We start from the raw sequence: 18,200 nt of genomic DNA, 5'->3' as shown, positions 1-18,200 counted from the left end.
AACAACAATTCCACTTCCCATCTTTTTGCAAAATGCATGTTTGCTGGCATATTTAGAGATTTACTATGTATTTGTATTTCTTTGAAGAGAGGAAGGGTTACTACTGAAATGTGTAGTTTTGGGGACTTCCCCCCCCGTACTCCTTTACTATAGTACTTATAAGGTCGTGACTCAGGAAGGCGTTTAAGTCCCATTGAAGTCAATGTTATGCATGTGATTAAGTGCTTTCCTGACTCAAGGTCTATATCAGTAGTGAGTAGTAATTATAACAGTGATTCTTGATCTGTTGTATTATTGGACCTTAATATTGTTGGAGAAAATTAAAAATGTACATGATAATGTCAAAAATTAGTTTTTGACTTTTCTCCACTTGGAGCCAGTTAGAAATCTGAATAGAAACTCTCTTGGTGTCTGGCAGCAATGTGTAACATTGTCATATAGGAAACAAAATTTGGGGGCAACCTTAGATCTCACTGTTCAGGTCAGTAAAGCTCAATATCCTATGGAGATGACATTCTAAGTATCTCCTATCCAATTTAAGTTTAATACCAACCTAATGCTTGCCACATCTGTATGCAGTTAAGGTGCTATCATAGTGGCTGTGTACAATTGTGGCTGGAGCTGGTTAGAATTTCACGAGTAACCGCTAATTCATCGGAATCTAAACAGAACTGAGGCCGGGCTCCTCTGGAACGCTGCGAACCAGGCAAGTTTGGAAACCTGCCTGGTTTCCTGCCAGTTCTCTCACACAGCTCCCCTGCAGTCAGGTTGGAAGCCCTGGGAATATTGATCCAGGGTCAGCAGCTTTAGTGCAGTCAACGAGGCAGATTGCCCCATGGCTCTGGCTTTATTTCCTTTTGCAGAAAATTTTGAATTTTTTGTTTTTTGTTCCAAATCAGAACAGAATCAAATTTTGGAATATCAAAATCCTCCATGAAATGGAATACATTTCTCCCAACAGCTCTAATCATAGTCCATAAAATAGTTACATCAGTATCTGCAGTGTTTCCTTGTTTTTCCCTATATTTACTATAGGTAATACCTTGAGAACTGCAAATATTTATTTAGTTTTCTAAGATAATTGGCAAGCTTTTAATTAGAATTGTGGCATTTGGGTAAATGTTGCACATTGAGGGTTGGGTTGGATTAAAAAGGTAAGATACGGTTCTGTAAAAGTGAACTAAAGAAGAAATGTGACAGATAGTGTCCCCTACAAGAATAAAAGTTTGTTAAATTAAATGTATATGATGTCTTTTGGACTTCACTTCAAATAATCTCTTTTGTATCCTTCTACTTAGGAACATCATTGCCTAATTCAATGCAGCTGAAGTTTAGTTTGTCTTACCTATTAGTAAAAATATACTGCATATAAGCGATACCCTTTCCCCTCTATTATGCATGATGTCCAGTAAACTGGAAGTATACATTCTCTGTTTGCTGTAACAAAATTAATGGGTGTTTCACTGTGCATTTTATCCTGTTGTTATTTTTCTTCTTAAAAATACACTAATTGAGGGTAATGTATTTCTTCATGAGCTTTGTTTTCCTGCAGTGCCCAATGATCCACTTGTACCGACTGCTGTGTTAGGTGAGGACCTAGTCCTTCATCATCTGTTCCTGCATGGATTTCATCTCCTTGCATGGTTTATAGCTCTGTAGACAAATACATTGTATGCAGTGTTGAAGCTGCTCATTTTAGATAATAGATAGCCAAACTATTATCAGACAATGCTGGTATATTCATCTCTATACTCTGTTTGTCAGCTCAGTTTAAAGATGAAATAAGTGTCAATCCACCTCAACAAAAATTCTTTAATTCTTGCATTTAAAATTAGTGCCAGTGCTAAGTGAATAGGAGCTAAATGATAACACTTGTAAAACATTATAGATATTTACCTCCCCATGGCACTAGAACTAATCCGGATGAATTGATCTAGGAGGCTAGAACCTGGAAAAAACAAAACAAAAAGCTGTAATTAGATAGCACCCCAAGCTCTATTTTCTACCTAAACAAAAAGAACAGGCATAATTAGGGGGGGGAAGAGAGATTTAAATATCTAATATGGAGGGAAGATTAATAAAATCTTGATTGATGTTTTCCACCCTTAATGTAGTTACAATTTTTAAATGCCCAAGTGATAGGCAGGCGTTGGAGTTATTTTAAACATTGAACAGGGGTGAGCTTTTTTGTTATTGTTGGGGGGGGAGGGGTTATTTGGTTTTTCTGGGGGGTTCTTTTTTTTTTCTTCTTTTTCTTTTTTTTTGGCTTTTACAAACAACAAAATGTTTTTAAAAATGCAGTGGGAGAATGAAGTTTGTATCCTCTTTCCTGACTTGATATGATCTAATGAATGGTATTAGAGTTCAGTCACTTGCCATGGCTGCTTTAATACTAGGAAGTCAGCAAAATTAGACTTACTGATTGGATGGTATTTAAAAATGGAACTTTCCCTAATGGGTTTCCTTGGGAGGCTTTTTTCTAATACGTATTATTTCAGGCTTTTTGCTGTTCAATGTCCTACTATATTTGCAATGACATTAGAACTACTAAAACCACTAATTCATTTAGGTGAAACAAATTTCTTGATATCCAAAGGTAAATCTGTTGAAATTATACTGTGACAGACAACTGTGAAGACCAAGCCCTAGGGGTTAATTGAAGGAGAGTTTAATAGTTTCTGTATGTATTCATATCTCAGCATACTTTTCATTTGTTTTTCACAGCTAAGAAGTATTTCATATGACCAAAACTATAGCAAATGACTCTTATTTTATCCAAAGCTTGTGTTAGGTTGTAGTGGTACTAGATATTTCAATATTTTTTTCATGTTCTTCATTTTTAGCACGTTAGCGTCTCATTCCATTGTACATACATTATCTAGTAGTAAGTTACTCTGATAATTTTGCTTTTCTTAGATTCATACTATTCCATTTGATTCAGTGGGGAGTTCTGCTTAAAAATTGATGGCATGATATGGCCCTTATATATTAGAAACTATTTGAAATGTTAAAAAGCTTCATAACTTTTTAATGCTATTTATATTTTAGTCATTTTCTAAGCTAATACAGACTTAAAAATAAATGTCTTATGTTCTTGTTCACTCTTTGTTTTTTGCTGCTTCAATGGGTTAAAGTGCCTATTACTGGTAAGTATATTGCAAGAAACTATAGAGAACTGCAAATCAAGAGCATGTTTGAAATGTGTATGGTTTAATATGTACAGTAAAAGTGACTGGTACATGTCACTCATGCTGTTAGATGGTTTAATGAGGCATAAATGAGTTGAAATTAGCAACTCTTGTGTGACAGCTTAAGGAGCGAGGATACTTACTTTGATTTCATTTGATACAGCATTCAAGTTTTATGCACCTTTGGCAGAGTTGTAGAGAATTTTTAAGTGCAGGGCTCCTTCTCCAAACCTTGAAATTCTGGCTCCATTGTGAGGGCTTTCTGTTTGGTTCTTTAGCCTGTTTGGGAAGGTTTGGGCTGGACTGATTGCAAGGTAGCATGTCAGGGTGTTGGATCACTTAGGGAATGACTTGGAATGATAAATCAGCTGTTGCCTAAGAAAAAATGAAAACCGCAGCAACATACTTTGAGTAGTTAGGTATCCAAATTCTGGTTTCTGTAATTACATTCTGTCTTCCTAAATACTACCTGCCATTTTAATTGGAATTTTGAAAGTGGCATTTGCCTTTACTTCCTGTGTTAAACAGTCAGTAGAATTGCTGTGTGCTATTAAAAAGCTATTGCATTTCACCCAAGATGTTGACTGCAAGTCAGCAGTGAAAGAAGTGATCCCTTATGGAATTTCTACATCAATTTAAGTGTGAGTAGTGCTTTGGAATCCTTCAGGATGAGAGGATTATTACATACTAATATAATTCTTAGAAACTAATTTTATAAATAATATTTCTTTCTTTACTTGAAATAGAGAGTGTCCAGTTGAAATCAGGACACTTGGGATAGGTGACAGAATGGTAGTGTTAAAGTCTCTACTTCTGTATGTGTTGGTTCTTCATCCCAAATGGATGATGTAGTCTGAACCCTAATATGAAGAATTTTTAGAACAAATGGTATGCCTGGAATCTACGGTGTGTGGTGGGTTCTTTTGTTTGTTTTTTAAACTGGGATCTGAACTCACTGATTCTGGATGTAGAATCATCGTGAACTGGGAGCATTGAAGAACTTATCCTCATTATGTTGCTTATTTCATAGTTTTGTTGTCTTTATTACACATCCTTGTTTCAGAAAAGTTTAAATTTTGGATATTTGGATACTCAGTAAAAGAGTGAAGTTTCCTAAAAAGTGACCGTTAAAAACGTTGTAGCTTTTTCATGAAGTATCTGTACACCTTCATTTCTACAGGAAAGAGAATCACAATATTTTCAGTGTGTTTGCAGTCAAATAAATAAATTTATTTATTTGATGCCCAGAGTTTGCTGGGTGCTAGCTTGCACACTCAGAAATCTTGGGGGAAGGTGAAGTGATGAAAAATTGTAAGCCTCTAAAACTGTCCTATCTGTTTAAATAGTAGGTTGGAAATTTTACTGTAGTTGATTCATTTTAAATGTATGCCCTAGTGTTAGAATAAATGTTACTTCTCTGGGTTCTTGTAACCACAGATGAGAATCACAGTGCAACAGCAGAGTCTAGTCGCCTGCTGGATGTCCCTCGCTACCTTTGTGAAGGAACAGAGTCCCCTTACCAGACTGGACAGCTGCACCCGGCCATCAGAGTAGCTGACTTGCTGCAACATATTAACCTCATGAAGACGTCTGATAGCTATGGTTTTAAAGAGGAATATGAGGTAGATCTTCAGTGATTTATTCATTAATTAGTTTACCAGAAAAATCCCTTCAGAGTACAATATTTTGTTTGCAATGGGGGCTCTGAGTTGCAGAAGAAGGATTAAACTAATTGTAATGGGATGAAAGAAAATTTGGACAATGAGGGTATGTCTACACTGTCAGGGCTGCAGGGATCGATGCAACGGCATCGATTGAGCAGGCTGTGGAGACCCACTCAATCGATCTCGGAAGTGCTCTCTGATTGACACCATTAAACTCCCAACCCTCCAAAAGGAGTAAGACTGTGTCAACTGGAGGGCATCTCCTGTCAACGCAGCGCAGTGAAGACGCAGTGCTATGGCAGTGTAAGTCAGTCAACAGGAGATACACAAGCTCCCGTCGACCGCTGGTGGCAGTGTAGACCAGGCCTGAGATATAGTGGAATAATCCCAAAGGGAGGTGATGAGAGGAGTTCCATTACTTGAGACATTCCAAATTACAGTAGAGTGGTCTAAGCACTAGAAATGTCCAACAGTGAAAAATCCAGCACTGGTCGTGGAGGGTGGGTACAGATCAACTGGATACCCTAATAGCTCTCCTCCATCTCTGGCTTTGGATTCTCTGGGAGGTTTGTTAGAGATCAGAATGTAAGAAACAATAAAGTGTTACAACCTAGCTTGCACACAATTACAACTGTATTTAAAATGATGTAAGTTTCCACTTGCTTGGTAACTTGTGCTGACTAAATTTAAAGCCTTACCCACACCACCTACTTATGGATTTAATAGAGAGGTAGACTTAATACAGATGCATAGCTGTTTTCATCATACCCCTGTCATTCTCCCTCTTCACTTACATAAGGTACATGTTCCCCTTTGTCAGTGTTTTCTTATACCGTGCCTAATTTCAGGGTTGTACTTCCATAGTGCACAAAGAACAGTGAGTGACTAGTTTAGTCCCTGATTTCTACTTCAGATGTATGGCCTCCTGCTTCATCCCTCCTTGCCCTAATGTGGGCCTATGAAGGAGAGTGTGCATTTCAGTAGTTACTGTTCTATTTCTGTGGCTCATCTCCCAGGCACGGGGCAGCACAGTACCTGGAAAGGAAGCTATAGTGGTACATGTCACAGCAACTGGGTAGAAGCATGGAATACAAGTTGTGGGCAATGGAAAAGAACGGAGAGAAGAGTCTCATCTGCCATCACTGAGATAGCCACCTTTATTTTACACCTTCCACAATATGGAGAGGAGTTGGAAAATGTTTTGCTGGTAGTTTTAAAGTTTTGCTAGTAGCTTTAAAATAAGAGCATGAACAACAAAGTTTTAGGAGGAGGCTTTGTGATTGCTATGTTCCAGAGTTGTGCCTGTTCCACTCTTAAGAAAAATTATGGAATAAGTAGTAGGTGTCTGAATATATTATGGTACGTTATATTTAATCTGAGATTCTTTTTTTTTTTTTTCCTTTCTCCCCACCTTGTAAAGACCGTTGAGCACTTGTCCATCCACTTCTAGCCCTCCATCAAACCTCCATCATACCTCTACCTATTTTGGGTTAGGAGGACTGGGTTGGAAATCAGTAGCTCATTCATTAGTCTCTAGGGATCGCTGAGAAAGAGAGAGAGAGAGAGACTCCCTCTTTCCATAGCTAAATTTCTACCATTGTAATCAAGGAAGCTAGTGGATGACAGGTGAGATATTCAAAGCTGAAATTCTTTTATGATAGAGAACTGTTAGGATATCATCATGCCATCCTAAAAAAGTTGTCTTTAACTATATTGTTTTCAAAATTTACATACGTTTTAACATGGCTAGATTAATAATTTCATTCAAGCTAATTTCTTTATATATTTATCCATATTTTTAATAGAGTTTCTTTGAGGGACAGTCAGCATCTTGGGATGTCGCTAAAAAGGATCAAAACAGAACAAAGAACCGTTATGGAAACATTATAGCATGTAAGTTCCTAGATGGCTTGCAGTCAGTGTTTGACTGTGCTGATATTAACTCTCATATACTACTGTATTTATTGTATAGCTTTGTAAAGTAAAAATAAAAAAATGCAGTGGCACATCAAATCAAATACTCATTATTGATCAGTGTGGAATTACAATGCTATCTCCAGAATTTGTGCCATTATCTTTAGGTAGTTATGGTAATTTAAGATTCTTTCCCTGCAGTGCTAATCTGTGTTTAATTTTATGTTTGTACATACGTGTGTGTGGAGGTAAACATGATGAGAGTAACAGAGTAGGAAATCCCCTTGAATGTTATATTAATTGTAGTGTTATGAATTATAGTTGTATGCCAGGTTAAAGTACACCGTACTGTCTACATGCTTTTTTTTGTTGTTACTTGTAGCCATTGTGTTTATCTGAACCCCAAGTGTTTAACATAGGTGTGTTTTACATTGATGATTAGGATAAGGGAATCCTAACTCTCTCTAATCCTAACTCTCTCTAATCCTTAGGCATAAAGTTTTTGATAGTTTAAAGAGTATGTCTATACTTAAAATTCTACAGTGGCACAGCAGTGCGGCTGTAGTGCTTCAGTGTACACACTACCTACTCTGATACGAGGGACTCTCTCACTGGTGTAGGTAATCCACCTCCCTCAGTGGCTGTCCACCTCATACTGTCTACAGTGGGGGTTAGGTCGGTTTAACTATGCTGCTAAGGGGTGTAGACCAGACCTTAGATTCAAACACAGGGTAAACATATTGGATTATCATTTTAAATGGGTGTTGTGTGCGCAGTAATAATGGCACTCATCACATTTTAATGATTGAAATGATGTGCACATTTTGAAGGAATTAAATATGAAGTTACATGACAATGAGAGTGAAGGACTCATAGTTAACACCTTTTGGGTTTTTCATTTACCATCTCTGCCACTGACTTGTTTTGTGATTTCGGTCAAATCACTTAGATTCTTTGTCTCAATTTACCTTATGTAGTATTGTGATACTTGCTAAATACACAGGCTTAATGAAATGTATTAACTGTTGTGAAGCGTTTCCAGCTCCTCAGACAAAAGACCCTTCTCTGTGTAACTACAAGGTAGTCCTCATATTTAAAGATTTTAAATGGTCAAGCATTAGCTGTTTCCCCAGAAGCCTTTCCAGTCCACTATAGCATTATAATTGCCATAGTTGCCTGCCATTTATTTCACATTTATATTCTAGTCAAGTCTGAAGGAATTTCTATGATACCTACTTTTGGTTTTATTTCTTACATTTACAGATGACCACTCCAGAGTGATTTTGCAACCTGTTGAGGATGATCCTTCTTCGGATTACATTAATGCCAACTATATAGATGTAAGTGGTTGCATGGCTTTCTCTCTCTCACCTTGCCAGCTTCTGTGTGTGAAACTTTTTGCATGTTGTGCCTACAAATTTATTGAAAGCTTTTTTTATTAAGAACAAAATGTACACTTTCCTTGTTCTGCGTCCCAGTACTCACTGACATTGTTGTGCTTTCTCTCACATCTGACTTTGGTTTGGGCTGTAGATTTGGCTGTACAGGGATGTAAGTACCACTACATGTGAATAACAACATCCTACTGTAAATATTTGCTATAGACATTGTTCTTAATTACTTTACTTTTCTGTTTTTATTACTAGATATCAGTGCATGCTTCATTTAATTTACCTCACGTAATACCTGTTCTTTTTTTCATTTTCTTTTGTGTGAATACTTTATGTATGTACCTGTATTAAAGAGAACAAATAATATGGATGAATGAAAGACCTGTAAAAATATTATCACCCAGAGTATTTACTGGGTGTGTTTTAAATGGCTAGTTTTTCTCAACTTCTTCTATATGTAGCACCACACTAACTCCTTTTTCCCTTTCAGTGGTGGTTTGTAAAACTTAAGACTTCTAGGATATAAAGTTTCTGCAACACATATAGCACTGAATTTCTTACCTCCACCACAATGATGTGTAGGCCCAGAGATATTTTGACAAAGGACTTCCACAAAAAGTTTCCCTTGGTTTTTTGATAAATCCCATTTCTCAGGGGTGCTGTTTTCCCATTTGGACAAAAACACCATCTCATCATAACCAAGGAGGAAGGCCACAAACTTACACTAGCACTTTGCTGGAAATATTTACTACTTGTTTGTGAAAACATTGAGTATAAAGAGAGTGTAGCACTGTGTTAAACTTGTGTAATTTGAAATTGGGGCTGGGCATTAAGACCTCATAGGGGGCTGGATTGTCCTTCCTAGGCTGTTTTTTAAAGAATTTCTGATATTTAGTAATCAGATCGATTCTAAAGACACAAATAAAATGCTGTTCAGAAGAATTTTTATGAGCTATACTGGAAGGTAATCAATCATTGGGATGGATGATTAAACAGTTCTCAGAGAGAGGGTGCAAATTGCACAGATATGTAGAAATCAGTCAGTTTAGTGGCAACAAGGGGATACTAAGAGTCTAAAGATCCATGATTCCTCTAATGAGTTTTTGACCCTATTGGTTTAGTAAGACTATATCCCAGCAAATAGCTAGGGTTATTTCTCTCTCATTCTCACAGAGTGATATCTTAGATCACTTCCTCGCATACTACCACTACTAAATTTAGTTCTTTCTTACACCTCTGATCTTTCTACCTTATTGTTAGCATCAGTCTGAATAAGTTTTTGATGATTTAATTTAGTACAGAATCCGTTCATCGTCCAGTTGACATGCTAATAATCGATAGTTATTAATCGTGCAGAACCGCAAGCAATGGAACATAGCCAGTTAACTGGAAAGGTTCAGTTGTACAGGTTTTTTTCTGTATATGTGTGTGTGTGTATACATGTGTGTGTATCATATACAATATAATAGACATACACACATTGTGTACAATACTGAAAACATTTTGCAGAACGTTCTCTTGTATCCAAATGCAGCAGGGCATTGATTGTACGCACACACACATTGTCCAGCTCTGACGTTGGAATGTTCCATTATTATGATGTATGGCTCTAATAGACATTCTTGTGCATTTGTAATTAAAATTATTTGTATAAGAAAATTAAAAGTATATATTCATTTCATGGCTTATGGTAACAAAGACTAACCCCTTTTTGGTAATGTGAAGGAAAAGACCAATTTCACTACATTTTAAATAAGTCACCTGGTGCAGTCAGCAGAGAAGGGGGTGCCAAAAGAAAAGACTAATTAATAGTCTCAGCCTGACTAAAATAACTTTTACTGTTACAGCACAAAGTATGCTCAGGTCCAATGTTAATTTTTCCATTTTATTTGTTACCATTTGAACCTTTTCAGACTCAATAAATGTCTTTGTTATGAGCTATTCAGTGGCGGCTCATGACTTTTTTTGACAGGTGAGGCACAAGTCACAAAATAGTTATTTCTACCCTGCCCAGTATATAATTTAATAGTTGTTAAAAGCCTACCTTATTTATACTGAAGAAATAGCAGGCAGATTTGGGAGAAGGACCTGCCACCACTGCCGCTGCTACCCAGGTTGGCAGGGATGGCGGAACATGAGGCAGGCCCTAGGGCTCAGCAACGGCTTCTCATGCACACACAAAGGTCGCCCTATGGGGGGGAGGGGGCCACGGAGGTGAGCTCCCTGTATGTGTGAGAAGCCAGAGGGCCCGTCCCCTGCAAACTCCGACAATCCTGCTGTGGCCTCACCAAGCAGTGGTTATCATAGCAACGCCCTTATAAAATGACTTGTGGGCGTGATAAATTGCCATGATAACAAAGCAGCAGTCTGAGGCACTATTAGCTATACCAAGATTCTGGTATTGCATTTTGCTGCTGGAGAGAGTGAGTTGTGACATTTTCAACCAAATCATAATTTGAGAGAGAGAGAGAGAGAGAGAGAGAGTGTGTGTCAATTTAAAAAAAAAGAAGAATATGCAAAATGTGTTTTGCAGCTTCTGGTAAATCTTGATTAAACTGTGCCTCACTTGCCTGGGCTGATGATGCCGCCCCTGAGCTATACACAGTTCTTAGCTACCAGTCTGTTCTGAAAAGGTTTTCTATAGCTAAGCTGTCTACAGTCCCATTATGCCTTCATTTTCCCTTCCCTAAGTTGTTCTGGTTGGTATTAAAGTACAGAAAACAACTTATTCTTCTGTTTTAGGGCTATCAGAGACCAAGTCACTACATTGCAACCCAAGGTAAGAATCTTCCAGAGCAATGTTACCTAGTAAACCTGCTCTCTAACAATCCGTGGGCTCTGTGTTTTTACATATGACGTAAAAATGGAACCAGATTTGGTCTATAATGTATAGTGCACAACAGCCACTGAGTCTCCTTCAGTGCTGCAGCAATTTAATATAAATTGCCTACTTGGATACATTAAATTATTAGCATAAATTAAAACTTGCTCTAACTTGTTGCACTAAATAGATATTGAGTAACTCCTTCTATTAATTTTTTCCCATATAAGTGTAGTCAATAGTTACTACAGTCATTTGCAGTTTTGAGGGTGAGTGGGGGAATGGCACATGGGCTGAAAGAAAAAGAAAATTTCAGCCTATCTCAGGTGTTTCTCTTCTCATAGCACAGTATGTTGCGCTGCTACATGGTATTGGTCCAAGTCCAATACTGCTGGGATAAATAACGTTTGATTACCACCGTTGTAGCAGTTTCTGAACAAACTGAGACCAAAGATGGGCAGAATCCTCCCATGGAGCTTTGACCAGCAGAGAGAAGTGAGGGAAGTCTTACAGATTCAATACTCTGGAAGGAAAAGGGCAGGAGAGGAGGAGGTTTCCTCCTTCTGTATAAATTATCTGTATAAATTAATCACTTCACATCTCAGGTGAAGCTATGCAAGTTGTAGAAAAGTAAACAGGTTTGATTCAATTGTTTTCATTTCATAATATAGAGCCACATAGAATCATAGAGTTGGAAGGGACCTCAGGAGGTCATCTAGTCCAACCCTGTGCTCAAAGCAGGACTAACCAGGACTAACCTCAACTAAATCATCCCAGCCAGGGCTTTGTCAAGCCACAACTTAAAAACCTCTAAAGATGGAGATTCCACCACCTCCCTAGGTAACGCATTCCAGTGCTTCACCACCCTCCTAGTGAAAAACCTTTTCCTAATGTCCAACCTAGACCTCCCCCCCTGCAACTTGAGACTGTTGCTCCTTGTTCTGTCATCTGCCACCACTGAGAACAGCTTAGCTCCATCCTCCCTGGAACCCCCTTTCAGGTAGTTAAAGGCTGCTATCAAATCCCCCCTCATTCTTCTCTTCTGCAGACTAAACAAGCCTAGTTCCCTCAACCTCACCTCATAAGTCTTGTGCTCCAGCCCCCTAATCATTTTTGTTGCCCTCCGCTGGACTCTCTCCAACTTGTCCACTTCCTTTTTGTAGTGGGGGGCCCAAAACTGGACACAATACTTCAAATGCGTCCTCACCAATGCCGAATAGAGGGGAATAATCACTTCCTGCGATCTGCTGGCAATGCTCCTATTAATGCAGCCCAATATGCTATTAGCTTTCTTGGCAACCAGGGCACACTGCTGACTCATATCCAGCTTCTTATCCATTGTTACCCCCAGGTCCTTTTCTGCAGTTAAAGACTACCTCCAGTTTTGCATCTGCAGTCAATTGTAGGCATAAATAATATGATTTTGCCATGTAGTTACCCAACTATGCTCACAAATTAAGTAATTAGATGTCTAAATCTAATAATATTTACCTGTAATTGATTGTACCTGCAAAATTAGAGGCTAAATGGAAGCCTATTTAAAAATTTGGCCCATAGAATTTTGTCATTTTTCGGTCAAAAGTCCTTTACTTTGTGTTCTAATGAAATCTATACATGCTTACCTACCTGTACCAACTGTGTCTACACCTGAACTTTTAGTTGTGTTTTAGCACATTAATTAATACAATTGTAAGTTCTTGTGCATACAGGACACACCAATTTGTTGCCAGTTACATTTAGACCTAGGTTACAGCGTATGATCAAACATGAGTAGAAAAAAACGTTTGTATTCTTAACCAAATGTTTGTGTAATATCGACACTAAAATTTACAACCATGTCAATTAACAAGTGTTACAACAAAACTAAAAAATTATATCCACATATGGCTTCTATCACTGTCATATCTGAGTAGCTGGTACAGTGTATGAGCACTTACTTTAGTATCTTTCAAGTCATAATTTGGTTAAATTGAGATGTTTCTGCCCTGATTATGAGAATAACATTATGGTTTAACATATTAACTGTCGTCAATATAATACTGCAATTATGCAGGGATTATTAGAACCTTTCATATCTGAGGAAATAACTTTCTGCATATCAAATGCCTGTGCTAAGAGAGTTTTTTTTTAATGTTCAGTTGGGTAGTAGTTTTATTACATAATATTGAATTTTTTCCCCTCAGGTCCAGTTCATGAAACAGTGTATGATTTCTGGAGAATGATATGGCAGGAACAGTCAGCTTGTGTTGTGATGGTTACAAATCTAGTTGAAGTTGGACGGGTAAGTAACTTAATTTTTAAAATGTTACATCCTAAGGATAGCCTCTCAAACTGTTGCCAAAGAAAATACAGAAGACTCTTTTGAAAGACACCTTTAATTCTGGGGATGAAGAGGAAAAAATAGTATTTTTCTGAGTTCATATGTCCTTGCAACTTAAAGTAGCATTATATCATATGGCTGCTTTACATTGGGTCTTTTCTTTATATCAGACTGTTGCCATGCTATTTTAATGAGTAGGGAACAATGCTGTCTGAATCCATAATTCATAATACAATCTAGTGCGTAAGAAACTTTTGTATGTTACCCTGAATTCAGATGATCACAGCTAGCTGACTAGACAACAAGTGCACATCATCTTTCACAGCAGATAGAAATCAGCAGATTATTTTGCACTTTAGGATTAACCAGTATCTTGAGAATTTATTTAATAAAATACCTGAGATTACTTTACAATTATTGAAATGGAAAACATCCCACAGCATTAATTAAAATCAGTGAAAAATATGTTTTCCTTACTAGAAAATTAAAGAATTCAGATTCACGAATTCAGAAAGATATTTTGGCCTTTGTGGAGGGATGTGTAAATCAGCATAAACTCTTAACTCTAACAGAATGAACAGTTTTTGCAATACTTGACTGGTAGTTCGTATGTCTGGCCCACAATGGGGTTCATATTACTACTTTGTCATTTTGAAAGTAATGGTGGCATAATTTATTAAGTTACTATTTGTCATGCTTTCACTTTCATATGCTTTAAGATGCCTTTTAATTTTGTATCTAGGTCAAGTGCTATAAGTACTGGCCTGATGACACCGAAGTTTACGGAGATTTCAAAGTGGCTTGTGTGGAAATGGAGCCACTTGCGGAGTACGTAGTCAGGACATTCACCCTTGAAAGGGTAAGCCCTTTGAAAGACATCATTAGAATATTGCTTCCTTGCAGCTTAATTCATTAAACAGTGTTTTTCATGTATTTAAGAACAATACCAAATCCTTCTGCCTAATTAACTATTTCATAATGCTAGAACATTATGGAGGAATACATTATGTCACTGGTTCCCAATCATGTATCCATAGCTCTTGTACTTTAATCATTTTTTTTTTTGAACTGGTGTTGTACAGTTCCCTTCCTGACCTTAAAAAATGAGCCTGTATGCTGGGCCCAAGTGCACTGCTCTTAACAGGTTTCCATTCACTAGGGCATGTCCTGACCCTTACAGGAGCTAATGTTGCTCCAAACCTCTGACTTGTTTATTAGTTAGAGCATGAATCTAAATGAATATGAGGCAGCAAACACTAGCTGGTGTGGAACAGCTGTGGTCTTCTGGTATAACTGTTACACCTGTCTGCATAGTTTGGGAAATCACAAGATTATATATAGAAACTTCAGTAAAATACTTTTTTGTGTTAATGCTAAAAACTATTGGGACAGATGGTCTAGCAAATATAATTATTATGGGTTTCAGATTTGCTGTACATTATCAAATGTGCGTCATTATATGGTATAAGGTTTATCTGATAAGATGCCAAACAGTGTAGAATAGATTCTGCTCTTTTTATGTATATGTGATAAACATGGACAAGGAATTTATTAATAGCCATGTTTATATTCTATTGTTAAATCAGTTTTCCTTTAAACAAAGAGTGTCATGTTCTTTGTTTAAACTAGTTTGAGAAGACAGTATGTAAATTCTAGCCTTGTTGTCATTGTTTGACTCAGAGAGTATTTTGGGTGTTGAATATTTTGAGTGTAATAACCTCCTTTGAAATATTATTTTTGTCTTTGGCAGAGAGGTTACAATGAAATCCGTGAACTTAAACAGTTCCATTTCACAGGCTGGCCAGATCATGGAGTTCCTTATAATGCCACAGGCCTCCTTTCATTTATACGTCGAGTCAAATTGTCTAACCCTCCTAGTGCCGGGCCTATTGTTGTACATTGCAGGTGTGTAGAGAAGAGGTAGATGAATTTTCTACAACTTTATATGTGAGCTTATGTAGTAGTGTCTTGTGAAGTTGTGGGGTTTTTCTTTTTGTTGTTTAACTTTTTGGAATGAATTTGCTCTTTCATTTCCCCGTCCACACTGGAAGCAGAATTAGGCTAGCTACAATGTTTAAACATAGTTAGATTATAGTACAATTTCCCTGACTGGTATGAACAGATATTTTTTCCTCAGAACTGTTAGTCAAACTTTGTTATAATGTAGGCTAACATTTAAGGTGGTCTGTGGCAAAATTTTATAGCAGAGTACTAGGATGGTATTTTATTACAGCTAGGTTGACATTTTAAATGTGCTTTTGTGAAATGTAATTTTAAGTAGAGTATTTAATTGAACATATGGCAACAAATAGATCCATCCAGCGAAGCAATATTCTGAAATGGGCCTGGGTATTGGATATTGCAGGAACAACTAAGAAGTGTTGTTTTCCATGCGTTTTGCAAATTTTCCATTATGGAGCGTAGTCCATTGAAATATAATTTCTTGGTAGATCCATCAAATGTGTTAACTACATTCTGCACATAGAGTTGGCCAACTTGTACATGTTGCAGGAATTCACGTTGCGAATATTTACAACAGCCATGTAAAAACTCAGGAGAGACTCCCAACACTCCTGCCCTTGCACCAAAGGATTGTTAACTGCCAAAGCCAGGGCATGGGGGGAGTCTATATTTACAGCCAAACTTTCTTGTCCCTTGGAAAGAGAAATTACCCTGAATCTCTCTGAATAAAGTTGAGGTGCTATATGTTCTGAACTGATTCCATAAAGAGCATAATCAACCTGAAGATCTCTGGTCAACTAACAAGTCTCTTACTACAGTTTTATTTCTGGGCTGTGAAGGAATGTTCGGAGATACTAAAAAGGAACCTCACTGATACTGTTTTTACATAATCTGAGATCTTTTGAAAATTCTTGCTTTTGAGTTATACATATCTCATCTCTGTTTAAATGCTATTCTGAAGAATAAAGGGGGAAACTGGAGCTTATGTAATGGTTGGAAAGAAATATATGAGAACTTACATTAGTGTTCCAAGTGTGTACTTGTAAATGCCAAAGAGAGTTGCAAAGCTTGTGAGGTAGATTTTCTAGGTTGTGGCAGTACTCTGAAAATTATTTCCTAATGCTTTCCAGTGCTGGTGCAGGACGAACTGGCTGTTACATTGTGATTGACATCATGCTAGACATGGCAGAAAGAGAAGGCGTTGTGGACATCTACAATTGTGTCAAAGCTTTACGGTCACGTCGCATCAACATGGTACAAACAGAGGTAGAGTAGCTTATTTGCAATGGATCTAATGCTTTCCTAGCTGCATTAAGTCAGAATTTTATTCCTGTAAACAATACAGCAGAATCCTCTTAATCAGTCCCCCACCCACCCTCTGCAGATGGCTATTTATCCACAGTAAGAGGAATCCTTGAATAAGAACAGCACCATGGAGCCAGGACCACACAGAGGATCTGCCAGCCCTTTCTCTGCTCCCAAACAAACTGGAGCCCCCACAATCCAGAACAAGAGAATCCAGCAGGTTTCACACACCCCAGTCCATGAGGAAAGAAGCACCAAAGAGGAACTTCTGGTGAGGCCTATAAAAGGCCTCAGTCCTCTCTTCCTGTTCCCCTAGAAGTCCCACAGACAGTGCAGCAATTCCAGAAAGCTAGCTTTTGTAGCCCCAAGATGTTGTCATCAGTGTAGGGTGTTTTTAGACTCTAGCATGTTTCACTCTGCTCACACTCTGCTCACACCCTGCTCATGACTGCTTTATTTCATTGACCTTGCTCTCCATACTTGCCTCCACGCCTCCCTCCCTCTCCTTCCACCTCTTCCCCTTTATCTCTCCTTTAACAACCACCCACCACCCTAAAAGCCATTACTCTAGTAAAGAAACAATAACAACTACCATCATGAAGTGTTCACACCATTGAGTCACCACACAATCTTACTGTCATTCTCATTGTCCTTTCCACTTACTCTCCCAGTCGTTTGTTACCTCTTGTCTACCTTTAGGTTTTAAATTCTTTGGAGCAGAGATTGTGTCTGTTACTAACTCTCTGATGTGACTAGCACACCGTGGGTGCTGGATAGTATTTGACAAAAGACATTGTTGGAATAATAATGCAGCTGTCTATGGCCTGCAGATTCACTGGAGAGGCCAACAGAATCAGGAGGCAGCATTTCCTGTATTGGCATAATGTTGAGTCCATTGCCTGCCCTGTGATAGCTATGAGACAGCAGATGTACCAATCCACATGCATATAAGTAGCATGGGATATGACATATAATTGCCAGGAGCAGGTAGTGCTTGAAGCAATTTGTATGCTTTCTGTATGTATCACACGACTGAAAGCTGTTGTTAAGGAAGCAAATAAGCAGAACCAGCATGACACTGTCACACACGCTGACCTATGCACCACAAAATCACCTGAAAACTCCCCATTAAGCAAATTAGTGTACCTATATTCTTAGTATGACTGGGCTTAAATTGGTTCTGAGGGAAATATACTGATTGACTGTATCCCGTTTATGCAGAGTGTACTGTACTTAAGGTGCTAAAGCAATATTCAATGGAAGCTGCTTTGAATAAGATTTATAGAGAGGGAAAGATCTGCTTATCTTGAAGGAAGTAAGATTTTATTTTGTTTTTAAATTGCTAGAATTTTTTTTCTTTTCCCCTTTGGTAGGAGCAGTACATCTTTATTCATGATGCCATTCTGGAAGCTTGCTTATGTGGAGAAACTGCCATCCCCGTCTGTGAATTCAAAGCTGCATATTTTGATATGATTAGAATAGACTCTCAGACAAACTCTTCACATCTCAAAGATGAATTTCAGGTATTTACAGTTACAGGTACCTTTTCATAGAATAGTAACTTCTTTGCCTCTAGGTGCATATAATTTCTTTTAAGGAAAAGGCTTTCATATCAAATTTATAACCTTTGTCCCT

The 18,200-nt window shown here is 37.8% G+C and overlaps 1 protein-coding gene across 6 annotated transcripts in view; it reads left to right on the top strand.

Annotated features, from left to right (window-relative positions):
* Positions 1 to 18,200, top strand: part of PTPRK (protein tyrosine phosphatase receptor type K) — a 546,210-nt gene that overhangs the window by 515,170 nt on the left and 12,840 nt on the right. For 4 of the 6 annotated variants that reach the window (XM_067546722.1, XM_067546721.1, XM_067546725.1 and 1 more), the window contains 9 exons: positions 4,626 to 4,810; positions 6,658 to 6,745; positions 8,030 to 8,106; positions 10,900 to 10,936; positions 13,162 to 13,259; positions 14,041 to 14,157; positions 15,049 to 15,218; positions 16,391 to 16,526; positions 17,939 to 18,088. In XM_067546722.1, the coding sequence (XP_067402823.1) occupies positions 4,626 to 4,810; positions 6,658 to 6,745; positions 8,030 to 8,106; positions 10,900 to 10,936; positions 13,162 to 13,259; positions 14,041 to 14,157; positions 15,049 to 15,218; positions 16,391 to 16,526; positions 17,939 to 18,088 (1,058 nt within the window). The remainder of the gene's footprint in view (positions 1 to 4,625; positions 4,811 to 6,657; positions 6,746 to 8,029; positions 8,107 to 10,899; positions 10,937 to 13,161; positions 13,260 to 14,040; positions 14,158 to 15,048; positions 15,219 to 16,390; positions 16,527 to 17,938; positions 18,089 to 18,200) is intronic. The other 2 variants (XM_067546724.1, XM_067546723.1) reach the window with 1 other exon arrangement.

The sequence above is a fragment of the Emydura macquarii genome, unplaced genomic scaffold (assembly GCF_026122565.2).
Source record: "Emydura macquarii macquarii isolate MOO-44397 ecotype Brisbane River unplaced genomic scaffold, CSIRO-AGI_Emac_v2 contig_1146, whole genome shotgun sequence".
Lineage (NCBI taxonomy): Eukaryota > Metazoa > Chordata > Testudines > Chelidae > Emydura > Emydura macquarii.
Note: the sequence above shows the minus strand (reverse complement) of the source record. Positions and strands in the feature narration are given on the sequence as shown.